This window comes from Cervus canadensis, chromosome 30 (assembly GCF_019320065.1).
Source record: "Cervus canadensis isolate Bull #8, Minnesota chromosome 30, ASM1932006v1, whole genome shotgun sequence".
NCBI classification, from domain to species: Eukaryota; Metazoa; Chordata; class Mammalia; order Artiodactyla; family Cervidae; genus Cervus; species Cervus canadensis.
In genome coordinates this window covers 20116936-20136949 of record NC_057415.1, presented here as the reverse complement: position 1 = coordinate 20136949, position 20014 = coordinate 20116936, and the positions used below count along the sequence as shown (strand labels likewise).

The window sequence follows — 20014 nt, the reverse complement described above, 5'->3', positions numbered from 1 at the left end:
CTTCTGCAGGTTCCAGGCAGGAGGCTGTGGATTGCGCCAATAAGCAGAAACTCACACCACCACTGGTTAAGGATCTTCCTCCCAGATGCAGAGGGTCCCCAAGAGCTCACCAACGTCTGAGAGTCCAGACCCTGGAGGTACAGCCTGCAGCCTCTGACGTCAGGGCTGTATATGAGTCTACCTGATGACCGCTCAGCTGATGCCCACTCACCAAAGTTCAGTAGCCAGCTGCCTACCCAGCTTCCTCTCCCCTGCATTTCATACCCGCTTCCCTCCACAACCTGCTCAGACAGCACCCCCAGGAAGCTCTAGTCCGGCTTCTCCTCTGAGATGTCCCTGCACTACAAGGACTCTAAGACCAGGAGGACAGTAGAGGACGGTCCAGTCCTGATGGAGCCATTGTTAGCTTCTCACCAATCAGGAGTTATTCTAATGCTCTGGTTGCTCAAGATGTTTTCAGTTCTCGGTGTAGCCTCTGACAAGCAGAATGGAGGACCTTTTTTGGGTCGCTCCAACCCACACCTTCCATGATACTGAAATGGATGCCCTCCGCGGCTGAGAACTCCACAGGCTGGAATGTAGGACTCTGACAGCGCCCCTGCTCCCTAGATGTCTGTCTCTAGATGCCCATTCTCTGAATGTGACCACAGACACAGTTCTTTCAAAATCCTCAATGGTCCCAGCCATGTTCTAACATTTACCTTCTCTAATACAGAAAGTTAGAGTAGGGACTGTGTCTACATATCACCTTACAAGCTATAGTCCTCTTAACTGTAGAAGAAATAAATAGTTTTTAAGTTCTTAGGTTCTATGTAGTTTGTGTGTCTGTTTCATATAACAGAAAGGTTGTCCAATGTATACTTTCTGTTAAGGATTATCTCCATAACATCAAACATATACTGAAAGGGGGACTGTCTAGTTATACCAGTCATAAAAGAAACTGTTGTCAACAGCCACCAGCCTCTAAATTATAAATTAACATAAACATATTCTATATCATAAATTATAGTTTAATAAATTTATATTAAATACAAATAATTCCAGCTGCATGTGTGAAGAGACAACAAGGTGTAGAGTGACCTACACTTGTTTTTTAGCAGTTCACTCTGCTGCAAGTCACCAGAAATATCAGAAAAATTTAACACTCAGTGTAGACCACTGTTAGAGAAATGTGTTGTATCACTATACCAGACTCGCTTTTCCACTTAACAACCATGAATTGGAGAACAACTTCCCTCTGTTTTCCTCCTTTAGCTCCGCAAAACTGAATCAGAGAATCTGTGATCTAAGAATGCACATGCACATGTGTTTTCTCAGCCTACTGAAAATAAAAGTAAACATCCTATCATGTTGGGGGAAGGACTTTTGCTATCAAAGAAGACATTTTCAAATATTGAAAAAGAATCAGAATGAGACAAAATTACAAAGCATCAAAATTACAAAGGTAAAGCAATTAAAGAAGTAATGTCCTAGCATATTAGACAGATAAATGAAACAGAACAAAAAGACCAGAAATAGCTCCAAGTATTTAGCAATTCAGTATCTGATAAAACTTAATTACTAATCTTTGAAAAGATGGACTATTGAATGAACTGACTAATCATTTGGGGGAAGAGATTGAATATCTATTTCACTCCTTATGCCAAGAAAATTTCCCATGGATTATAATGGATTCTAAAGATTTAAATGCAAAAACATGTGAATACTTTTATATATTTGAAGATAACAAAGGCATTAAAGCCTTTTTATTTATAAAGGTAATTTTTCCATATAAAATACTGAAATATTATTTTGGTACAGATACATAAACAAATGAAATATAGAAAGCTGAAAGATAAAGAATAAATGGGAGGAAACATTTACAACATAACTGGTGAACACAGAAATAAGGTTTATAATCTACAAAAACTTTCTATAAATCAACACAAAAGTTAGCATCTGGTGAATGTACTGTGAAATGCAATGAACAGGCACTTCCCAAAAGAAGTAAATATTAATAATCAATGAACCTATAAAACTACATTCAATCTCTCTAGTTAAAATGATATACATTAGAAATTAAAACGAGACACTTTTCACCTCTCACATTACCTGGTACAAAGGCATCATTAAGCAGAATGCATGCTAGACTTTGGCTTCACCCAATCCTGAGCTGAGTGCCCCCTGTACAAGGTGGAAGAATACTATTATTGGGGTCCCATCTCCCCAGAGTGCAATTAAGCAAAAAGCATCATAGATAAAATTGCACCTCCTCTGACTAAGTAAGTTTGTAGAAATTTATCCCAGAAAGATTCATTAAGGATCAAAGATGTACAAACAGGGATTTTTATGGCAAGGCAGTTCATAATAGCAAATCTCTGGCAACAATTAATGGCATATCATCAGGGATTCGTTATTGTTCATGGTCCATGCATTACAGTCAGTAGGAAGATAAAAAGCATTTCCTGACATGCTATCTAATCCTATAATCAAGTAATAAAAAACATAAATAATCACACATTTATATGTATGCAGACAAATGACTAAAACCACATCAAGAAAAGTTTTAGTTGCCTCTAAAATTGTAACGTGGGTGTCTTTTATATCTTACCCCTTTTATTAAAGTGTCTATGGCTCAGTGGGTAAAGAATCTTCCTGCAGTGCAGCAGACATAGGAGATGCAGATTCGATTCCTGGGTTGAGAAGACTCTCTGGAGAAGGGTGTGGCAACCCATTCCAGTGTTCTTGCTTGAAGAATCCCATGGATAAAGGAGCCTGGCAGGCTACAGTCAAAGGGCCACAGAGGATCGGACATGAATGAGCGATTATACACACACATATTAGATATATATTTTCTTTGGAAAATCAGAGTTCTTTCTTGAGCCATTTCTATTTATAAATTCTGTCTTCATTTAACCCTGCCTGTCTAGTAGCCCCTTGTCACTCCTAGCCATCTATTTTGTCTTTGACTCAAATCAGAGCCACCATTTAGAAAGCAGGGAGCCTTGAGGACCCACAGACTCAAAAGCAAAGAATGTAGATAATTTCAATCAGTCATTCCTTGCTTCAGTTTCTATATGGCAACAAATTTTACAACGAACTGTATTAATAGTTATAAAAGACACATTAATTTGAAAACTTTTCATTTTTAACTTTAAAAATAAAGTTTATTTAAACAACAGAAAAAGACAAAAACAGCTCATTCATTTCTCTTAACTTCCCACCTCCTAGCTCATAAACCACCACTCTGTTCTCTGCATACCTATATATATATGTGTGTGTATAAATCTAATATATATATTAGATCCCACATTTAAGTGAGATCATATGGTACTTGTCTTTCTCTGTCTGCTTTATTTCACTTAGCATTATGTTCTCAAAGTCTACCTATGTTTTCACAAATGGAGGGTTTTAATTTATTTACATGGCTAAATAATGTTCCACTGTGTATATATGCCACATATACTTTATCTGTTCATTAATCAACCAACACTTAGGTTATTTCCTTATCTTGGCTATTGTAAATAATGCTGCAAAGAACCTGAGGGCGCAGATACCTTTTTGAGTTTATGCTCTTATTTTCTTTAGACAAATACTGAGAAGTGGAATTCCTGGATGATATGGTAGTTCTATTTTCAATGTTTGGAGAACTCTCCTTACTGTTTTCCATAGTGGTTGTATCAATTTAGTGCCCACTAACAGCACAGAAGGAGAAGGGAATGGCAACCCATTCCAGTGTTCTTGCCTGGAGAATCCCAGGGATGGGGGAGCCTGGTGGGCTGCCATCTGTGGGGTCGCACAGAGTCGGACATGACTGAAGCGACTTAGCAGCAGCAGCAGCAACAGCACAGAAGTGTTCCCTTTTCACTACATTTTCACCAACACTTGTTATTTCTAGCCTTTTTGATAATAACCATTCTAACAGGTGCAGGGTAGTATCTCACTGTGGTTGGATTTGCATTTCCCTGATGATCAGTGGTGTAGAACATCTTTTCATGTGTCTATTGGGCATCTGTATGCCTTCACGTACCTATTTGCCATTTGTATGAATGAAAAGAATGACAATTTTTCATTCTTAACTGAGTTTCAAAGTGACAACTTCAACGCCAGATCAAAACTGAAGATTCAAATCAGTCAAGATTTTCAAACATTATCAATGGAAGAGATGTATGGGCAAGAAGGAAATGCCCATTCATGGAACTGAAACATATTTTGGATCAGAAAAAAATAGCTTCTATTCTTTGTTTCTAAGAATATTTTTTCTAAGTAAAATTGAAATAGATTATGATTTCCAGGGGAGTTGTAGGCTGAGTTGCTCCAGTTGTGTCTGACTCTTTGTGAGCCTATGGACCATAGCCCACCAGGCTCCTCTGACCATGGAGTTCTCTAAGCAAGAATACTGGAGTGATCCCCATGCCCTCTTCCAGGGGATCTTTCTGACCCAGGAATAGAACCTGCATTTCTTACATCTCCTGCATTGGTAGGCAGGTTCTTCATCACTAGTGCCACTGGGAAGGGTAATAATATTTAATAGGGTTTCATACCAATATGCTTAATACTTTATATTAGAAAATTTTTTAAAATATTATATTTTTCAAGTTATTTACTTTTATGTTTAACTTAATTTCCTCCACAAATCACTCACCATCTCCCTAAGACCACATATACTGGCACTAACCACAGTACTGGCACTGACTTAAAGAAACAAAATTCACTTGAGTACTGCTTAACTAAAAGAAAAATGCCAGTGATATTTTAGAAAGCGTCAATTTTATAAGTTTAATTTTCTACTGTCTGAGATAGATATATATATAATCTCTAGCACAAATGTCGATGAGGGCACAACAATTATTTGTCTGGGTCAGGGGTGAGTAGGTTCATAAGGACCAATGTTAATTAATGAAAGTAGAACATAAGGAAGTTCACATCATATTCTTCAATATATGAAAACCAATCAAGTGATACACTATATTAACAAATTGAAACATAAAAACCATATGATAAACTCAACAGATGCAGAAAAAGCTTTTAACAAAATTCAGCATCCATTGATGATTAAAAAAAAAAAAAAACTCTTCAAAATATGGGCATAGAAGGAAACTACCCCAACATGATAAAGGCCATATATTGCAAATCCACAGCAAACATTCTCAATGGTGAAAAACTGAAAGCATTTCCTCGAAGATCAGGGACAAAACAAGGGTGTCCATTCTCACCACTATTATTCAACAAAGCTTTGGAAATGCTAGCCATGGCAATCAGAGAAGAAAAAGAAATAGAAGGAATCTAGATTGGAAAAGAAGTAAAACACTCACTGTTTGCAGATTACATGATACTATACATAGAAAACCCTAAAGATACTATCAGAAAAGTACTAGAGCTAATAAGTGAATTTAGTAAAGGATATAAAACAATATACAGAAATCACTTGCATTCCTATACACTAGCAATGAAAAAATTAGAAAGAGAAATTAAGGAATCAATCCCATTTATCATAGCAACGAAAAGAATAAACCTACCTAAAGAGACAAAGGAGTTGTATACAGAAAATTATAAGACATTGATGAAAAAAATGAAAGGTGACATAAACAGATGGAGAGATATTCCATGTTCCTGAATTTGGAAGAATCAATATTGTGAAAATGACTATACTACCAAAGCAACCTACAGATTCAAGGCAATCCTTACCAAATTACCAGTGGCATTTTTCACAGAGCTAGAACAAAAAATTTCACAATTTGCATGGAAACACAGAAGACCCCAAATAGCCAAAGCAGTCTTAAGAAAGAAGAATGGAGCTGGAGGAATCAACTTCCAGATTTTAGACTAAACTACAAAGCTACAGTCATCAAGGCAGTATGGTACTGGCACAAAACCAAAAATATAGACCAATGGAACAAGACAGAAAGGTCTGATATAAACCCACACACTAATGGGCAACTTATCTTTGACAAAGGAGTCAATAATATACAATGAATGAAAAAACATCTTTTCAAAAATCGATCCTAGGAAAAATGGACAGCTGTACATTAAACAGTGAAATTAGAACACTTCCTGATACCATACACAGCGATAAACTCAAACTGGATTAAAGAACTAAGTGTAAGACCAAAAAATATAAAATTCTTAGAGGAAAACAGAGGCAGAACACTCTATGACATAAGTCACAGCAAGATCCTCAATGACCCACCTCCTGGAGTAAAGAAAATAAAAACAAACAAACAAACAAAAGTGGGACATAATTAAAAGTTTTGCACAGCAAAGGAAACTATAAATAAGGTGAAATGACTACCCTTGGAATGGGAAAAAAAAATAATAGCAAATGAAACAAATGACAAAGGATTAATTTCAAAAATATACAAGCAGCCCATGCAACTCAATACCAGAAAAACAAACTACCCAATCAAAATGTGGGAAAAAGACCTAAACAGACATTTCACCAAAGAAGACATTAGGATGGCTAATAAACATATGAAAAGATGCTCAACATTGCTCATTAGAGAAAAGCAAATCAAAACTACAATGAGATATCACCTCACATCAATCACAATAGCCATCATCAAGACATCTACAAACAATAAATGCTGGAGAGGGAGCAAAGGGAACCCTCTTGCACTGTTGGTGGGAATATGAATTGATACAGTGATTATGGAGGACAGTAGCGCAATTCCTTAAAAAACTAGGAATATAACTACCAATCAATCCCACTATTGGGCATATACCCAGAGAAAACCACAAATGAAAAAGATACATGTATTTCAATGTTCATCACAGCACTATTTACAATAGCTAGGACATGGAAGCAAGATGTTATACAGAGTGAGGTAAGTCAGAAAGAGTAAAACAAATATCATATATTAATGCATAAATATGGAATGATGCACTATATGCAGAGCAGCAGTAGAGATGCAGACATAAAGAACAGGCTTGTGGACACAGCAGGGGAGGGAGAGGGTGGGCTGAATTGAGAGACTAGCATTGAAACATATACATTACTTGCTGTATGTAGAATAGAGAGCAGTGGGAAGTGGCTATATAATTCAGGGGACCCAACCTGGTACTCTGTGACAACCTAGAGGGGTGGGATGGGGTCAGGAATGGGAAGGAGGTTCAAGGGGATGGAGACATATGTATACTTATGACTGATTCACACTGTTGTATGGCAGAAATCAAAACAACATTGTAAAGCAATTTTTCTCCAAATTTAAAAAAAAAACACCTTAATATCATCAAGATGGAAATGTTCCCAAATCGATCTACAGAGTCAACAAAATTCCTTTCAAAATTCTAGCTTCTGTTTTTGCATAAATTGATGTTAGTCCTAAATTTCATATAAAAATGCAAAAGGAACTATTACAGCTAGAACAATCTTGAGTTAGAACAGAGCTGAACGCACACTTTCCCATTTCCAAGTTCACCACAAAATGACAGTAATTAAGATTCTCTAGTGCTGGTATAAGGACAGATACATAGATCAATGAGATGGAATGGAAAGTCCAGAATAAATCTTTACATTGATCTCCAACAGGGTGTTGAAATGACTGTGGACAGAATAGCTGTTTCCACAACTAATGTGGAACAACTGGATATGCCCCTGCATAAAGGCTGAAGTTGGACCTCAGCTTTATTATTATATGTAAAAATTATATGCTGAAATTTATATGTAAAATAAATTTATATACTCAAAGTTATATGTAAAAATTAACTCAAAACGGATCTGAAACATAAATGTCTGACCTAAAGCTATAAAATTCCAGAAACAGAATGAAAACAAAAGAAGAAAACAGAAGAGTAAAATTTTAAGATCCTGAGTTAGACAATGGTTTCTTAGATACAACACAAAACTATAAGCAAAAAAATAGAAAAACTGGAAAAATTGAACTTCTTCAAAATTAAAGCTTATGTTTGGCATATGATATAATAAAAAGGTGACATACAGATGCTCATGGCAGGATTATTCATAATAGTCAAAGAATATCCAATGTGTGCATAAATAAAAGAGTGTAGGTATATCCATACAAAGTGATACCATTCGGCAATAAGAAGGAATGAGATACAAATATATGTGACGAGAACACAACTTGAAAACATAATAAAGAAGTCAGTTACAATGAGCACATATTGTATAATTCTATTTGTATGAAATGCCCAGAATAGGCATAACTATAGAGACAGAAATAAAGATTGGTGCTTTCCTAGGGTATGTGTGAAGGGGTGGAATGTGTGAGGTGGGGAGAATGGAGAGTGACTAGTGATGGGTACAGCATTTCTTTTCGTGGTTTAAAGAAAAAAATCTTAATACTGAATTTGGTGATGGTTATACAACTTTGTGAATATACTTAAAATAACTGAATTATACATTTTAATTTGTTAAACTGTGTAAATGTCAATTATATAAAAAATAAGTTTAAAACTGAATTGCATTTTTATAAAATAGGAATTGAAAGATCTTCCTATAAAAAAATCCATTTGATTGAAGTGATTTTGATTAAGTCAAAAATAACAGCTTGAACTTCCTTCCAATTAAGTAATTCTATTTTTTAATTAATTAATTAATTTTAATTGGGGGCTAATCACTTTACAATATTGTAATGGTTTTTGCCATGCATTGACATGAATCAACCACGGCTGTACATGTGGCCCCCATCCTGAACCCCCACCCACCTCCCTCCCCATCCCATCCCTCAGGGTTGTCCCAGTGCACTGGCTTTGAGTGCCCTGTTTCATGCACTGAACTTGGACTGATCATCTATTTCACATATGGTAATACACATGTTTCAATACTATTCTCTCAAATCATCCCACCCTCGCCTTCTCCCACAGAGTCCAAAAGTCTGTTCTTTATATCTGTGTCTCTTTTGCTGTCTTGCATATAGGGTCATTGTTATCATCTTTCTAAATTCCATATATATGTGTTAATATACTATATTGGTGTTTTCCTTTCTGACTTACCTCACTCTGTATAATAGGCTCCAGTTTCATCCTCCTCATTAGAACTGATTCAAATGCGTTTTTAATAGGTGAATAATATTCCACTGTGTATAGGTACCACAGCTTTCTTATCTATTCATCTGCTGAAGGACATCTAGGTTGCTTCCATGTCCTGGCTATTGTAACAGTGCTGCGGTGAAGATTGGGGTACACGTGTCTCTTTCATTCTGGTTTCCTCAGTGTGTATGCCCAGCAGTGGGATGGTCGTATGGCAGTTCTATTTCCAGTTTTTTAAGGAATCTCCACACTATTCTCCATAGTCCCTGTACTAGTTTGCATTCCCACCAACAATGTAAGAGGGTTCCCTTTTCTCTGCACCCTCTCCAGAACTTATCGTTTGTAGACGTTTTGATAGCAGCCATTCCGACCAGCGTGAGATGGTACCTCATTGTGGTTTTGATTTGCATTTCTCTGATAATGAGTGATGTTGAGCATCTTTTTATGTGTTTGTTAGCCATCTGTGTGTCTTCTTTGGAGAAATGTCTATTTAGTTCTTTGGCCCATTTTTTGATTGGGTCGTTTATTTTTCTGGTATTGAGCTGCATGAGCTGCTTATATATTTTTGAGAGTAATTCTTTGTCAGTTGCTTTGTTTGCTACTATTATCTCCCATTCTGAAGACTGTTTTTTCACCTTGCTTGTTGTTTCCTTCATTGTGCAAAACCTTTTAGGTTTAATTAGGTCCCATTTATTTTTGCTTAGTAATTATATTTTTAAAGAGTAGCCTTCTAGGCAAATGTATGCCTACCTGTTCAGACTTGTGAAGCTCTCTTCACACTTATTTTTGAGCATAAATTTTCCCATCCTTTTAAATCTCCAGTGCTTAGGATTATGTCTGACGATAAATGATACACAATACTTGCTTGCTGACTTAAACTTCATGGAAAACAAGAAACCAGAAATTCACACAGACTTGATTTGCTCAGAGCCATAAGGAAGGGGGAGCACGGGGATGACAGCCCAGGCTTTGCAGCCTCTGCTCAATGTTCTCACCACTAGCTTAGATGCTGGCGTCCAAGTTCCAATGCTTTACTTGGTTCTTAAGTAATTTTTCTCCTTCTCTTTCTGTTCAAAGCCTCACTAACTATAGAAAAGGAAGGAGGTCTGTAATTTGTAGGTGGAAAGTCACATTGAGATCAGGGTTGAATTGGCAGGGGACCCCAGCAGCAGAAAGAGGCTCTTCCTCCTGCTGTGTTCAGTGGCATTTTAGAAGAGAGATGGATGTGGCCAGGTTGGGGAAATCACTGAGATAAAGGAATTCATCTCATTATTCTGGCAGTGTTCTGCCTAATTAATCAAAATTAACTTGTCTTCATAAGAAAGGGCTGAGCTACAACATTTTTAAAAGTTTCACCTACATTATAAAATGATTAAAATGGTAGATTTTGTGTCACATAACTTTTATCTCAACTTAAAATAATTTGTATAAAAGTACACTTGATACTGTCCTAATTCTGGGATTTTCCTCCTTTATATGTCAGCAAAATTTTACTATTCAATCTTCATATTTCATTTTTAAGTATTTATTTATTTGGCTGTGCTGGGTCTTAGCTGTGGCGCATGGGATTTTTGGTCTTTGCTGTCACATGTGGGATCTTTAATTGAGGCATGTGGGATCTAGTTCCCTGACCAGGGATCGAACCTGGGCCCCTTGCCTTGGGATCTCGGAGTCTCAGTCACTGGACCACCATAAACTGAATTACAGTTGATCTACAATGTTGTGCTAGTTTCAGGTATATAGCAATGTGATTCAGTACACACACACACACACACACACACACACACACACACATATATAGTTACAAATAAATGTTCTTTTTCAGATTATTTTGCCTTATAGGTTATTACAAGACATGGAGAACAGTTCCCTGTGCTGTATAGTAGGTCCTTGTTGGCTATTTATTTTATACATAGTTAGCATGTATATGTTAATCCCAAACTCCTAATTTATCCTTCTCCTTTGATAAGTATAAGTTTATTCCTTATGAGTCTATTTCTGCTTTGTAAATAAGTTCATTTGTATCATTTTTTTGATCTCACATATAAGTGGTATTATATGATATTTGTATTTCTCTGTCTGGCTTATTTCATTTAGTATGACAATCTCTAGGTTCATCCATGTTGCTGCAAATGGTATTATTTCCTTCTCTTTATGGCTGAGCAATATTCCATTGTATATGTATACCACATCTTCTTTATCCATTCAGGGTGTGGAGAAAAAGGAACCCTCCTACACTGTTAGTATCTATTAATCCAACATCATTGTTAGAATGTATTAATGAATTGGTACAGCCACTATGGAGAACAACATGGAAATTCCTTAAAAAACTAAAAATAGAGCTAACATATAATTCAGGAATCCCATTCCTGAGCATATATCTGAAAAAAACTAGAACTCCAAAATATACATGCACTCCAATGTTCATAGCAGCACTATTTACAATAGCCAAGACATGGAAGCAATCAAAATGTCCAATGGCGGATGAATCAATTTTACTGTTTCAGCAGTAGTAGTTAAATATTATTTTATTTGCAACCTAAAGTGTCATGTGTAATTGTGTATTTTTTATCTCAAAGAGAAAAATGAGGACTTTGCATTCTAAATTTTAAAATATATGATCTATACTCTATAAAAAATATGTGGCATTAAATTCAGGATAAAAGTGGAGAGATATTCAGGGAGTATCAAGTGTCTACCATCTAGAAAAAATATAAAGAACCCTTCCTCCCCTTTCACCCCCACCTCTCTTCTACCCTACCCAATAAAAAAAGGAAGGGGGAGAAATAAAAATGTAAAAGTTACCAACAGTAACCAAATAAGAAAAGGAGAAGCCCTTAATGGCATAAACTTAGAAAAGTGCTGGCTCATCCACAAAACAGAACTTTGAGAGTGTCACGATGAGGTCATGTCCCCACCTCCCAGAAACTACATCTTGCGAGTCTACAAAATCCTGCCAATTCTCACAGAAATCTTGAGAGAAGTAAAAAGGACTGTTTATTCTTAGCTTTCCCCAATTTTGACCAAGAAGTAGTAAAAATAGTTGCTGTGGAGATGAGGGCAAAAAGAAAAATGTCAGGAATCTGGCATGACTCTCATGCGTGTGAAGAGCTGGGGAACTGAGCGAATGCCCCAAAGTGCTCCCCAAAGAGTTAACTCTCCCTTCTTCCTCTGCCAGGGAGGATTGCACATGCTCACGCAGTTGTGTCTGACTCTTTGTGACCCCGAGGACTGTAGCCCACCAGGCTCATCTGTCCATGGCATTCTCCAGGCAATAATACTGGAGTGGGTTGCCTCCTCCAAGGGATCTTCCCTTGTCTCCTGCGTCTCCTGCATTGGCAGGTAGATTTTTTACCACTAGTGCCACCTAGGAAGTCCCAAGGAGGAGTGAACCCTCATATATTTATCATGTGGGATGTGGGAGAGAGGAGCCCAGTTAGTACAACAGAACTCCAGCTAAACACCCCCACCTTCCCTGTGCAAAGCCTATAGTAAAACAGGCATTAAGTGAATAAATATTTATTACTCATGTCAATAATAATACTTTATTATTAATATCAAACTATCAATATTACCCAGAAAGAGGGAAGAAAAAGATTCTGATACAAGATTCAAGGAGCTATCTCTCACGAGTGTGCTAAGTCACTTCAGTCAGGTATGACTCTTTGCAACCCTATGGACTGTATCCCTCCAGGCTCCTCTGTCCATGGGATTCTCCATGCAAGAATACTGGAGTGGGTCGCCATGTCCTCCTCCATGAGATCTTCCCTACCCAGGGACTGAACTCAGGCTTCTTATGTTTCCCACATTGGCAGACTGGTTCCTTACCACTAGCGCCACCTGGGAAGCCAGTCTGGCACAAAGAAGCAAACAAAATGAAGGGTTGCCAGCATGGGTAAAACAATGAACTAGTAACAATGCTGAGAAGATAAAGAATCAGAATAAAAGTTGAAGGATGCAAGATGAAGAATCAGAATGGTTTGGAATTCTCAACAGCAACACTAAAAGCAAAAAAGCAATAGAATAATAACTTTAAAATGTGAAGAGAAGTCATTTTTGAACTACTATTTGAACTACTATTTTCTATACAATCTAAAAGTGAAAGTGAAGTCGCTCAGTCATGTCCGACTCTTTGTGACCCCATGAACTGCAGTCCACCAGGCTCCTCCGTCCATGGGATTTTCCAGGCAAGAGTACTGGAGTGGGTTGCCATTTCCTTCTCTAGGGGATCTTCCGGACCCATGGATCGAACCTCGGTCTCTTGCATTGTAGGCAGACGCTTTTACCGTCTAAGCCACCAGGGAAGTCCCATACATTCTAAACCATCAATCAAATTTGACAGTAGAAGCATTTTGGATATGGAAGGTCTTTAAAATACCTATTTCCACTTCCTTACCTGGGAGTCACATCCCCGTTGGCGGTCAGCTAGAGTTCTAACCACTCTGGAGGCCAACCACTACATGGCTTATCTTATCAGTGTTAAGATACCCACCACAGGTATTGATAATTACCATAAGAGACATTAAATATAGAGATATATCACTGCCTATCATCGAAAAAGCAAGAGAGTTCCAGAAAAACACCTATTTCTGCTTTATTGACTATGCTAAAGCCTTTGACTGTGTAGATCACAATAAACTGTGGAACATTCTGAAAGAGATGGATATACCAGACCACCTGACCTGCCTCTTAAGAAACCTATATGCAGGTCAGGAAGCAACAGTTAGAACTGGACATGGAACAACAGACTGGTTCCAAATAGAAAAAGGAGTACATCAAGGCTGTATATTGTCACCCTGCTTATTTAACTTATATGCAGAGTACATCATGAGAAACGCTGGGCTGGATGAAGCACAAGCTGGAATCAAGATTGCCGGGGAGAAATATCAATAACCTCAGATATGCAGATGACACCACCCTTATGGCAGAAAGTGAAGGTGAACTAAAAAGCCTCTTGATGAAAGAGAAAGAGGAGAGTGAAAAAGTTGGCTTAAAGCTCAACATTTAGAAAACTAAGATCATGGCATCTGGTCCCATCACTTCAAGGGAAATAGATGGGGAAACAGTGGAAACAGTGTCAGACTTTATTTTGGGGGGCTCCAAAATCACTGCAGATGGTGATTGCAGCCATGAAATTAAAAGACGCTTACTCCTTGGCAGGAAAGTTATGACCAACCTAGGTAGCATATCAAAAAGCAGAGGCATTACTTGCCAACAAAGGTCCATCTAGTCAAGGCTATGGTTTTTCCAGTGGTCATGTATGGATGTGAGAGTTGGACTGTGAAGAAAGCTGAGCGCCGAAAATTGATGCTTTTGAACTGTGGTATTGGAAAAGACTCTTGAGAGTCCCTTGGACTGCAAGGAGATCCAACCAGTCCATCCTAAAGGAGATCAGTCCTGGGTGTTCATTGGAAGGACTGATGCTGAAGCTGAAACTCCAATACTTTGGCCACCTGATGTGAAGAGTTGACTCACTGGAAAATACCCTGATGCTGAGAGGGATTGGGGGCAGGAGGAGAAGGGGATGAGAGAGGATGAGATGGCTGGATGGCATCACCGACTCGAAGGACATGAGTTTGAGTGGACTCCGGGAGTTGGTGATGGACAGGGAGGCCTGGCGTGCTGCGATTCATGGGGTTGCAAAGAGTTGGACACGACTGAGCGACTGAACTGAACTGAAAGTATTTTAGAGACATGCATCACTCTTAAAGATGAATTGTGCTGTATCTTCTTGTTATGTTTCTCTATTTTGTTTTATTATGTTTCTTTTTTAAAATAAATATCTATGTAGAAATTGTGTTCTACCAAATGATTGAGTGAACTAAGGGAGAAAAAAAACATGGAATACAAAAAATATGGACTTAAAGATAGAAGAAATGTGAAAAGAAGCACAAAGCAGAATCAAAGCAAATGAATCCTTGAGAAACTGCAGCCACAAGTTGAACACAGAAAGAAAGAAAGTGAAGTCGCTCAGTCATGTCTGACTCTTTGCAACCCCATGGACTGTAAGCTACCATGCTCCTCTGTCCACAGGATTTTCCAGGCAAGAGTACTCGAGTGGGTTGCCATTTCCTTCTCCAGAGGATCTTCCCACCCCAGGGATCGAACCCTGGTCACCCACATTGTAGGCAGACAATTTACCATCTAAGCCAGCAGGGAAGTCCAAGTTGACCATAATAGGGCCCAAATTTCCAGTCCAGATTCATGTTCCCTAGGTGGTCGCTAAAGACATAAGCTGAGAATTTACCTTAAATTGTTGACATACTAGTTGCACTCCAGACTGCTGACAGAAGCAAAGGCAAATTCTCTCTGAAATCAAAAACAGATAAACAAACAAACATAATTTCACCCTGGACCTCAACTAATTTCCATAAATAACTTTTCAAGGACAAGGAGTGGCTCACAGTCCAGTGTAACTGCTGCTGCTGCTGCTAAGTCGCATCAGTCGTGTCCGACTCTGTGTGACCCCACAGACGGCCGCCCACCAGGCTCCCTCATCCCTGGGATTCTCCAGGCAAGAACACTGGAGTGGGTTGCCATTTCCTTCTCCAATGCATGAAAGTGAAAACTGAAAGTGAAGTCGCTCAGTCGTGTCCGACTCTTAGCGACCCCATGGACTGCAGCTCACCAGGCTCCTCGTCCATTGTAACTAAGTACAACTAAAAAAGCCAGGCTCTGTAACACTCAGACAATATAAGTATACATTCAAGACTTCATAAGGTGAAATTAACATGGCAAAATCATATATATAAATATATTTAGTTTTTGAAAAAATAAAAAAATAAAGAATCTATAAGGAACAGGAGATTTTAAAAAAGTAACTGTGTCTGAAGTCTGTAGGACCCTTTGGGTACAGGGCTTTGTTAGGAAGGCTTCCAGGACTCAGCATATAATCATAGCTAAGATTTATTTCAATGAAAGCTAAAACAGCATAGTCAGCAAAGGGAAATGACACATGCAATGAAGGAAGAATGAGAGATTGGAAGAAACATGTTGACTTTTAGGAAGATTTTTTTTCCCCTAGGTATTTGTGTGATGATTTTATTTTTTAAATTTTATCTATTTATTTTTGGCTGCACTGGGTCTTTGGTGCTATGTGCAAGCTTTCTCTAGCCGCCACAAGCTGAGGCTGCTCTCTAGTTGAGGTCCACTGGCTCCTCATATCAGCTCTGGCTCTAGCTCACACAGGCTAGGTAATTGTGCTGCATGGGTTTAGTTGTCCTTCCTCCCCCTCCCCAGGTGGAATCTTCTCAGACTAAGGATCAAACTCACGTCCCCTGCACTGGCAGATGGATTCTTAACCCCTGGAAAACCAGGAATGTGATAATTTTAACATTAAAAAAAAAAAAATCATTAAAAGCATGCTCATTAACTTTTAAGATGACTCAGAGGTGGGAAGGACTATAGCAGTGCTAAAAGGTGGCTTAGAGATGGATGGAAAACCTCATCTTATCTCCCATAAGCATTACCTAAGGAAACATTGTAATCTTAGTAAAAGGAGACAGATTCTGTAGCCTCTGTTTAGACGACAATGGCTATTTCCTTGGCTATTTGCAGTAAAATTAAGTCCAGTGGTTAACAAATAAAACCATAATAAAAATCCTTCACTTGAGTTAAAATTTTAGTGGTAAAAATAAATGGAAGAGAATGTTCCAGTGGAAAAGTCTGAGGGGTTCCACTGGAGTCTAAAGGCCTCCTATTAATGTTTTTCTCCACGGCAACTTTAATCTAACACCCTATATATTTTATTTTATTGATTATATTTTGGTTCAGCTTTTTCAAACAGGCAATGGTAGCCAGAGTTACCAAGGCAGCCACGGTCTGGAAGCTGTTTTATGGGAAGATTCTAAAGAGGGCTAACAGAAAAAAAAAGGGGGGTAGGGGGTGGGGAGAGAACCACCTGGTGTTTTTAAATCATTTTAAAGACTACAGAGAAAGATGAAACTTTATTTAATGAAACGTAAGAACCTTGTGGGTAAGAGGGAAGCAAGTTTAACTCACTGTCAAGAACCTCGTAATAATTAAAGCCCTCACACAACTAACCTGTTGGACAGGCTGGCCTCATCCAAAGGTGAGTTGTGAAATCTGATGTTCGCTTATGTCAGGAGACCACCTGTGAGGACGACACGGGCCTTCCGATCACCAGTCAGCAGGAGCGTCTTGGGCTGGTGATTAGGAATAGACCACACTGTGAACAAGATTCTCTTCCCAAACAATTGCACCGGAAATGGGCGTGACCCTGAGTGCCTGTTGGTCCTTGGAAGAATCACGCAGCAGGCAGGACAGGTGGCCAGAGGGTCCAGTTGTTGGCCATGCCCCCTTTTTGCATATGAAGCCCCCTCGTCTGGGCTTCCTGCGCCCGGGGAGTTGGGGCCGAGCGCCCACCTGGCTCCCTTCCCTTCTCCCCTCCTGCCTCGCCTCTCGGGCCGACCCCGCGAGCCGGGTTCCGGCGCGCTCTGGCGGCCGATCCCCTGCGCTGGGCGCTGGGGGCGCACGGGCGGCAGGGCGGGCCTGGGGCAGCGGGGCGCGGCAGCTGGGAGGAAGTTCAGGGCCTGCCAGGGCGCGTTAAGGAAGTTGCCCAAAATAAGGAAGCGTCGTGCACTGGGCGACTGAGGTGACTCCGGCGATTGGAGCAGCGAGGAGGAGCTCGGGTGGCCCGGCGCTGTGCCCGAGCTGCCCCCGCCATCTCGCCCGTCCGGTTCTCGGAGCCCCGCGCCCCGCCCTCGCCTCACCTGGCACAGGTAGGTGTGGCCGCGCGATCCCGCCGCTTGGGCTGCCGGGCTGGGGAAGGCGGCGTGGGAAGGGAGAAGGCGCCGGCGCCCGGAGAGGGAAAGATGCGGCCCTTCCTCGGCCCGCACAAGACCTGTGCGCCCAGGCACACTCGGGCAGGTACTCTCAGGGCCTTCCTGCTTTGAAAGTCGGAGGGAACATTTGATAAAATATTTCGATTGAGAGTTAGTCGGTTGTGCCAGCTTTTCTTCTAAACCTAGTGTCTCTTGGGCTCCGGTTTCTGTACGGGAAGCCAGGGGCTGGGCCTGGGGGTCTGGGGGTCTGGGGGCTGGAAGATGGGGCCCCCAAACTCTAGGTGCTGCCGCGTGCGCACGAAGTGCGGAAGCTGCTGGGTCCTGGGAGACTAGCTGGAATCCGCAGGCACAAGAAACTCGGTGTCGGGTCTCAGAAAGAACATGTTTTCGTTTGGCCATTTACAGAGGTCACTGGAAAATTCCGCTGAATTTATGGAAGTGACTCAATGTAGAGATGTTCATACGCATGCAAAGGTTTTATTTATACTTTTACTACAGAAAGAGCAGTTGCATAAAAACATGAGTTTCTGAACCTTTACTAAATGTAGCATGATTGCCTTTTTTTTTCCTTCCTTCACATTCTCATGGTAAAATAACTTAATTAACCAGTAAATGACTTGAAGAGCAGGAAAGCTGGGTGTAGTAAAATGCGATTTTGAGTTAAAGATTTTTTTGCACTATGGCAGTATGGCTTTAAAGGGCTTCCCCTCTGGCTCAGCGGTAAAGAATCTGCCTGCAATGCAGGAGACGCGGATTGGATCCCTGTATCAGGAAAATCCCCTCGAGTAGGATATGGGGTCGTCAGTATTCTTGCCTGGAGACTCCCCATGGACAGAGGAGCCTGACGGGCCACATCTCATGGGGTCGCAAAGAGTCAGACACTACTGAAGCGACTTCACACATGCATGCACGACTTCAAAACTTTAAACCTAACCTACATAATGATACAAAGGCGATTCATTTTTTGGTTTGTTTGAATATCAAGAACTAAAAAGACAACCATTGGAGAAGTTAGAGTTTGAATCTTTGGCTGTTTGCCGTGCAGTTGTTTGGCAAAGAGACTCTCCTTCATTGTGCAGTATTCACGGGAACCAACCCAAGACACTCCTGCTGACTGGTGACCAGCTGGCCCTTGCAATCTTGCCAGGTGGCCTTTGGACACCGGATTGCAGATTATTTTAATGAGTTTGCCTGACTCCGTCAAAGATTCCCATTGACCCAAATAAAACTCTTGGCTGGAGTTGTTCTTTTTCTTAAACCCTAGAGGTGATTCAGTATGTAGTTAAAAAACTTGGAGATATCTCACATCTGAATCTTTGTGTTAAAAAAAGAAAGGTGGGTGGGGGGGGATGATGGAGAATTCCTGAAAGAAATGGAATTGATTCTAGCATGTGTTTTCTTTGTTGTAGTAAGAACAAATTCATTGCTGTTACTCAGGCAACATTTTCATTAGATGCAACTAAATTCGTTGATGTGCACATCCCTCTCCTGTCCCCAGATATGTTTGTCTTTGAACTAAAAGGTTTACATACTTGTAAAGTATTAGATATTTTAAGTGAAAAATCTTGTCTACTAAAATTATTTTATTAAATTGTTGTATCTACACTGAACTTTTGCTTTGATCTGTTTAGAGAAATGTTGCAGGAAGATAGAAGCTTTATACTTTATTTTACTTTTATATAAATAAAAAATTTATTCTTTGTATTTAGAGTGCTTCAATATGTAGGATTTTAGGAATCATCTAAATAACTATAATGTTCTTAATGTTTTAATCCAGGAATAAAAATGTGTTTATTTTAGCTCTTTACCTTTCCTGAGGGCTAAAATTGTCAGAAAGTTCATTTTATCACTAGATTTGCGTTTCAGAAACCATTCATCTTAGCCTTCTTTAGGTTTGTTATTTATTGTTCTAAGTGCAGATCTGATTTCTCTGTTTTTAAATCAAAGACTTCTTAATAAAATGTAACTTATGCAGCACATAGCATATCCATAATCATTATCCAAAACCCTGTGCCAAGATAATGTTTTGGAATTCAAGATTCCTCAGAATTTAGAATTCAAATTTAGAATATGAGTTTCAGCCTTGAGAAATCCATTTCTCAGAATTTAGAAAAGTGTGCATGCAAACTGACGCTATATATTGCACACCACTCCAACACAGCCTGGGCAGCCTCCTGTAATCTCACGTGTTCATATTTCTGCACCAGTAGTGTGAAAAGTCTCACTAAGTGGAATAAAGAGAG

At 39.5% G+C, this 20014-nt stretch overlaps 2 protein-coding genes across 4 annotated transcripts in view; one reads left to right on the top strand and one right to left on the bottom strand.

The window, feature by feature from the left end:
* Positions 1-1697: 1697 nt before the first annotated feature.
* Positions 1698-18170, bottom strand: LOC122431781. The gene is made up of 3 exons (XM_043453261.1): positions 17011-18170; positions 15215-15276; positions 1698-2762 (listed from the first exon to the last, which is right to left on the bottom strand). Exon 1 carries the CDS (start codon positions 18168-18170, stop codon positions 17064-17066), a length of 1107 nt encoding a protein of 368 aa, XP_043309196.1. The 3' UTR covers positions 1698-2762; positions 15215-15276; positions 17011-17063.
* SYK (spleen associated tyrosine kinase) overlaps positions 17559-20014 on the top strand; it is a 104408-nt gene continuing 101952 nt past the window's right edge. For 2 of the 3 annotated variants that reach the window (XM_043453214.1, XM_043453210.1), the window contains exon 1: positions 17559-17708. The gene's annotated coding sequence lies outside the window, so the exon portion shown is untranslated. Of the gene's footprint in view, positions 17709-17739; positions 17857-20014 lie in introns of those variants that run through there. The other variant, XM_043453211.1, reaches the window with a different exon arrangement.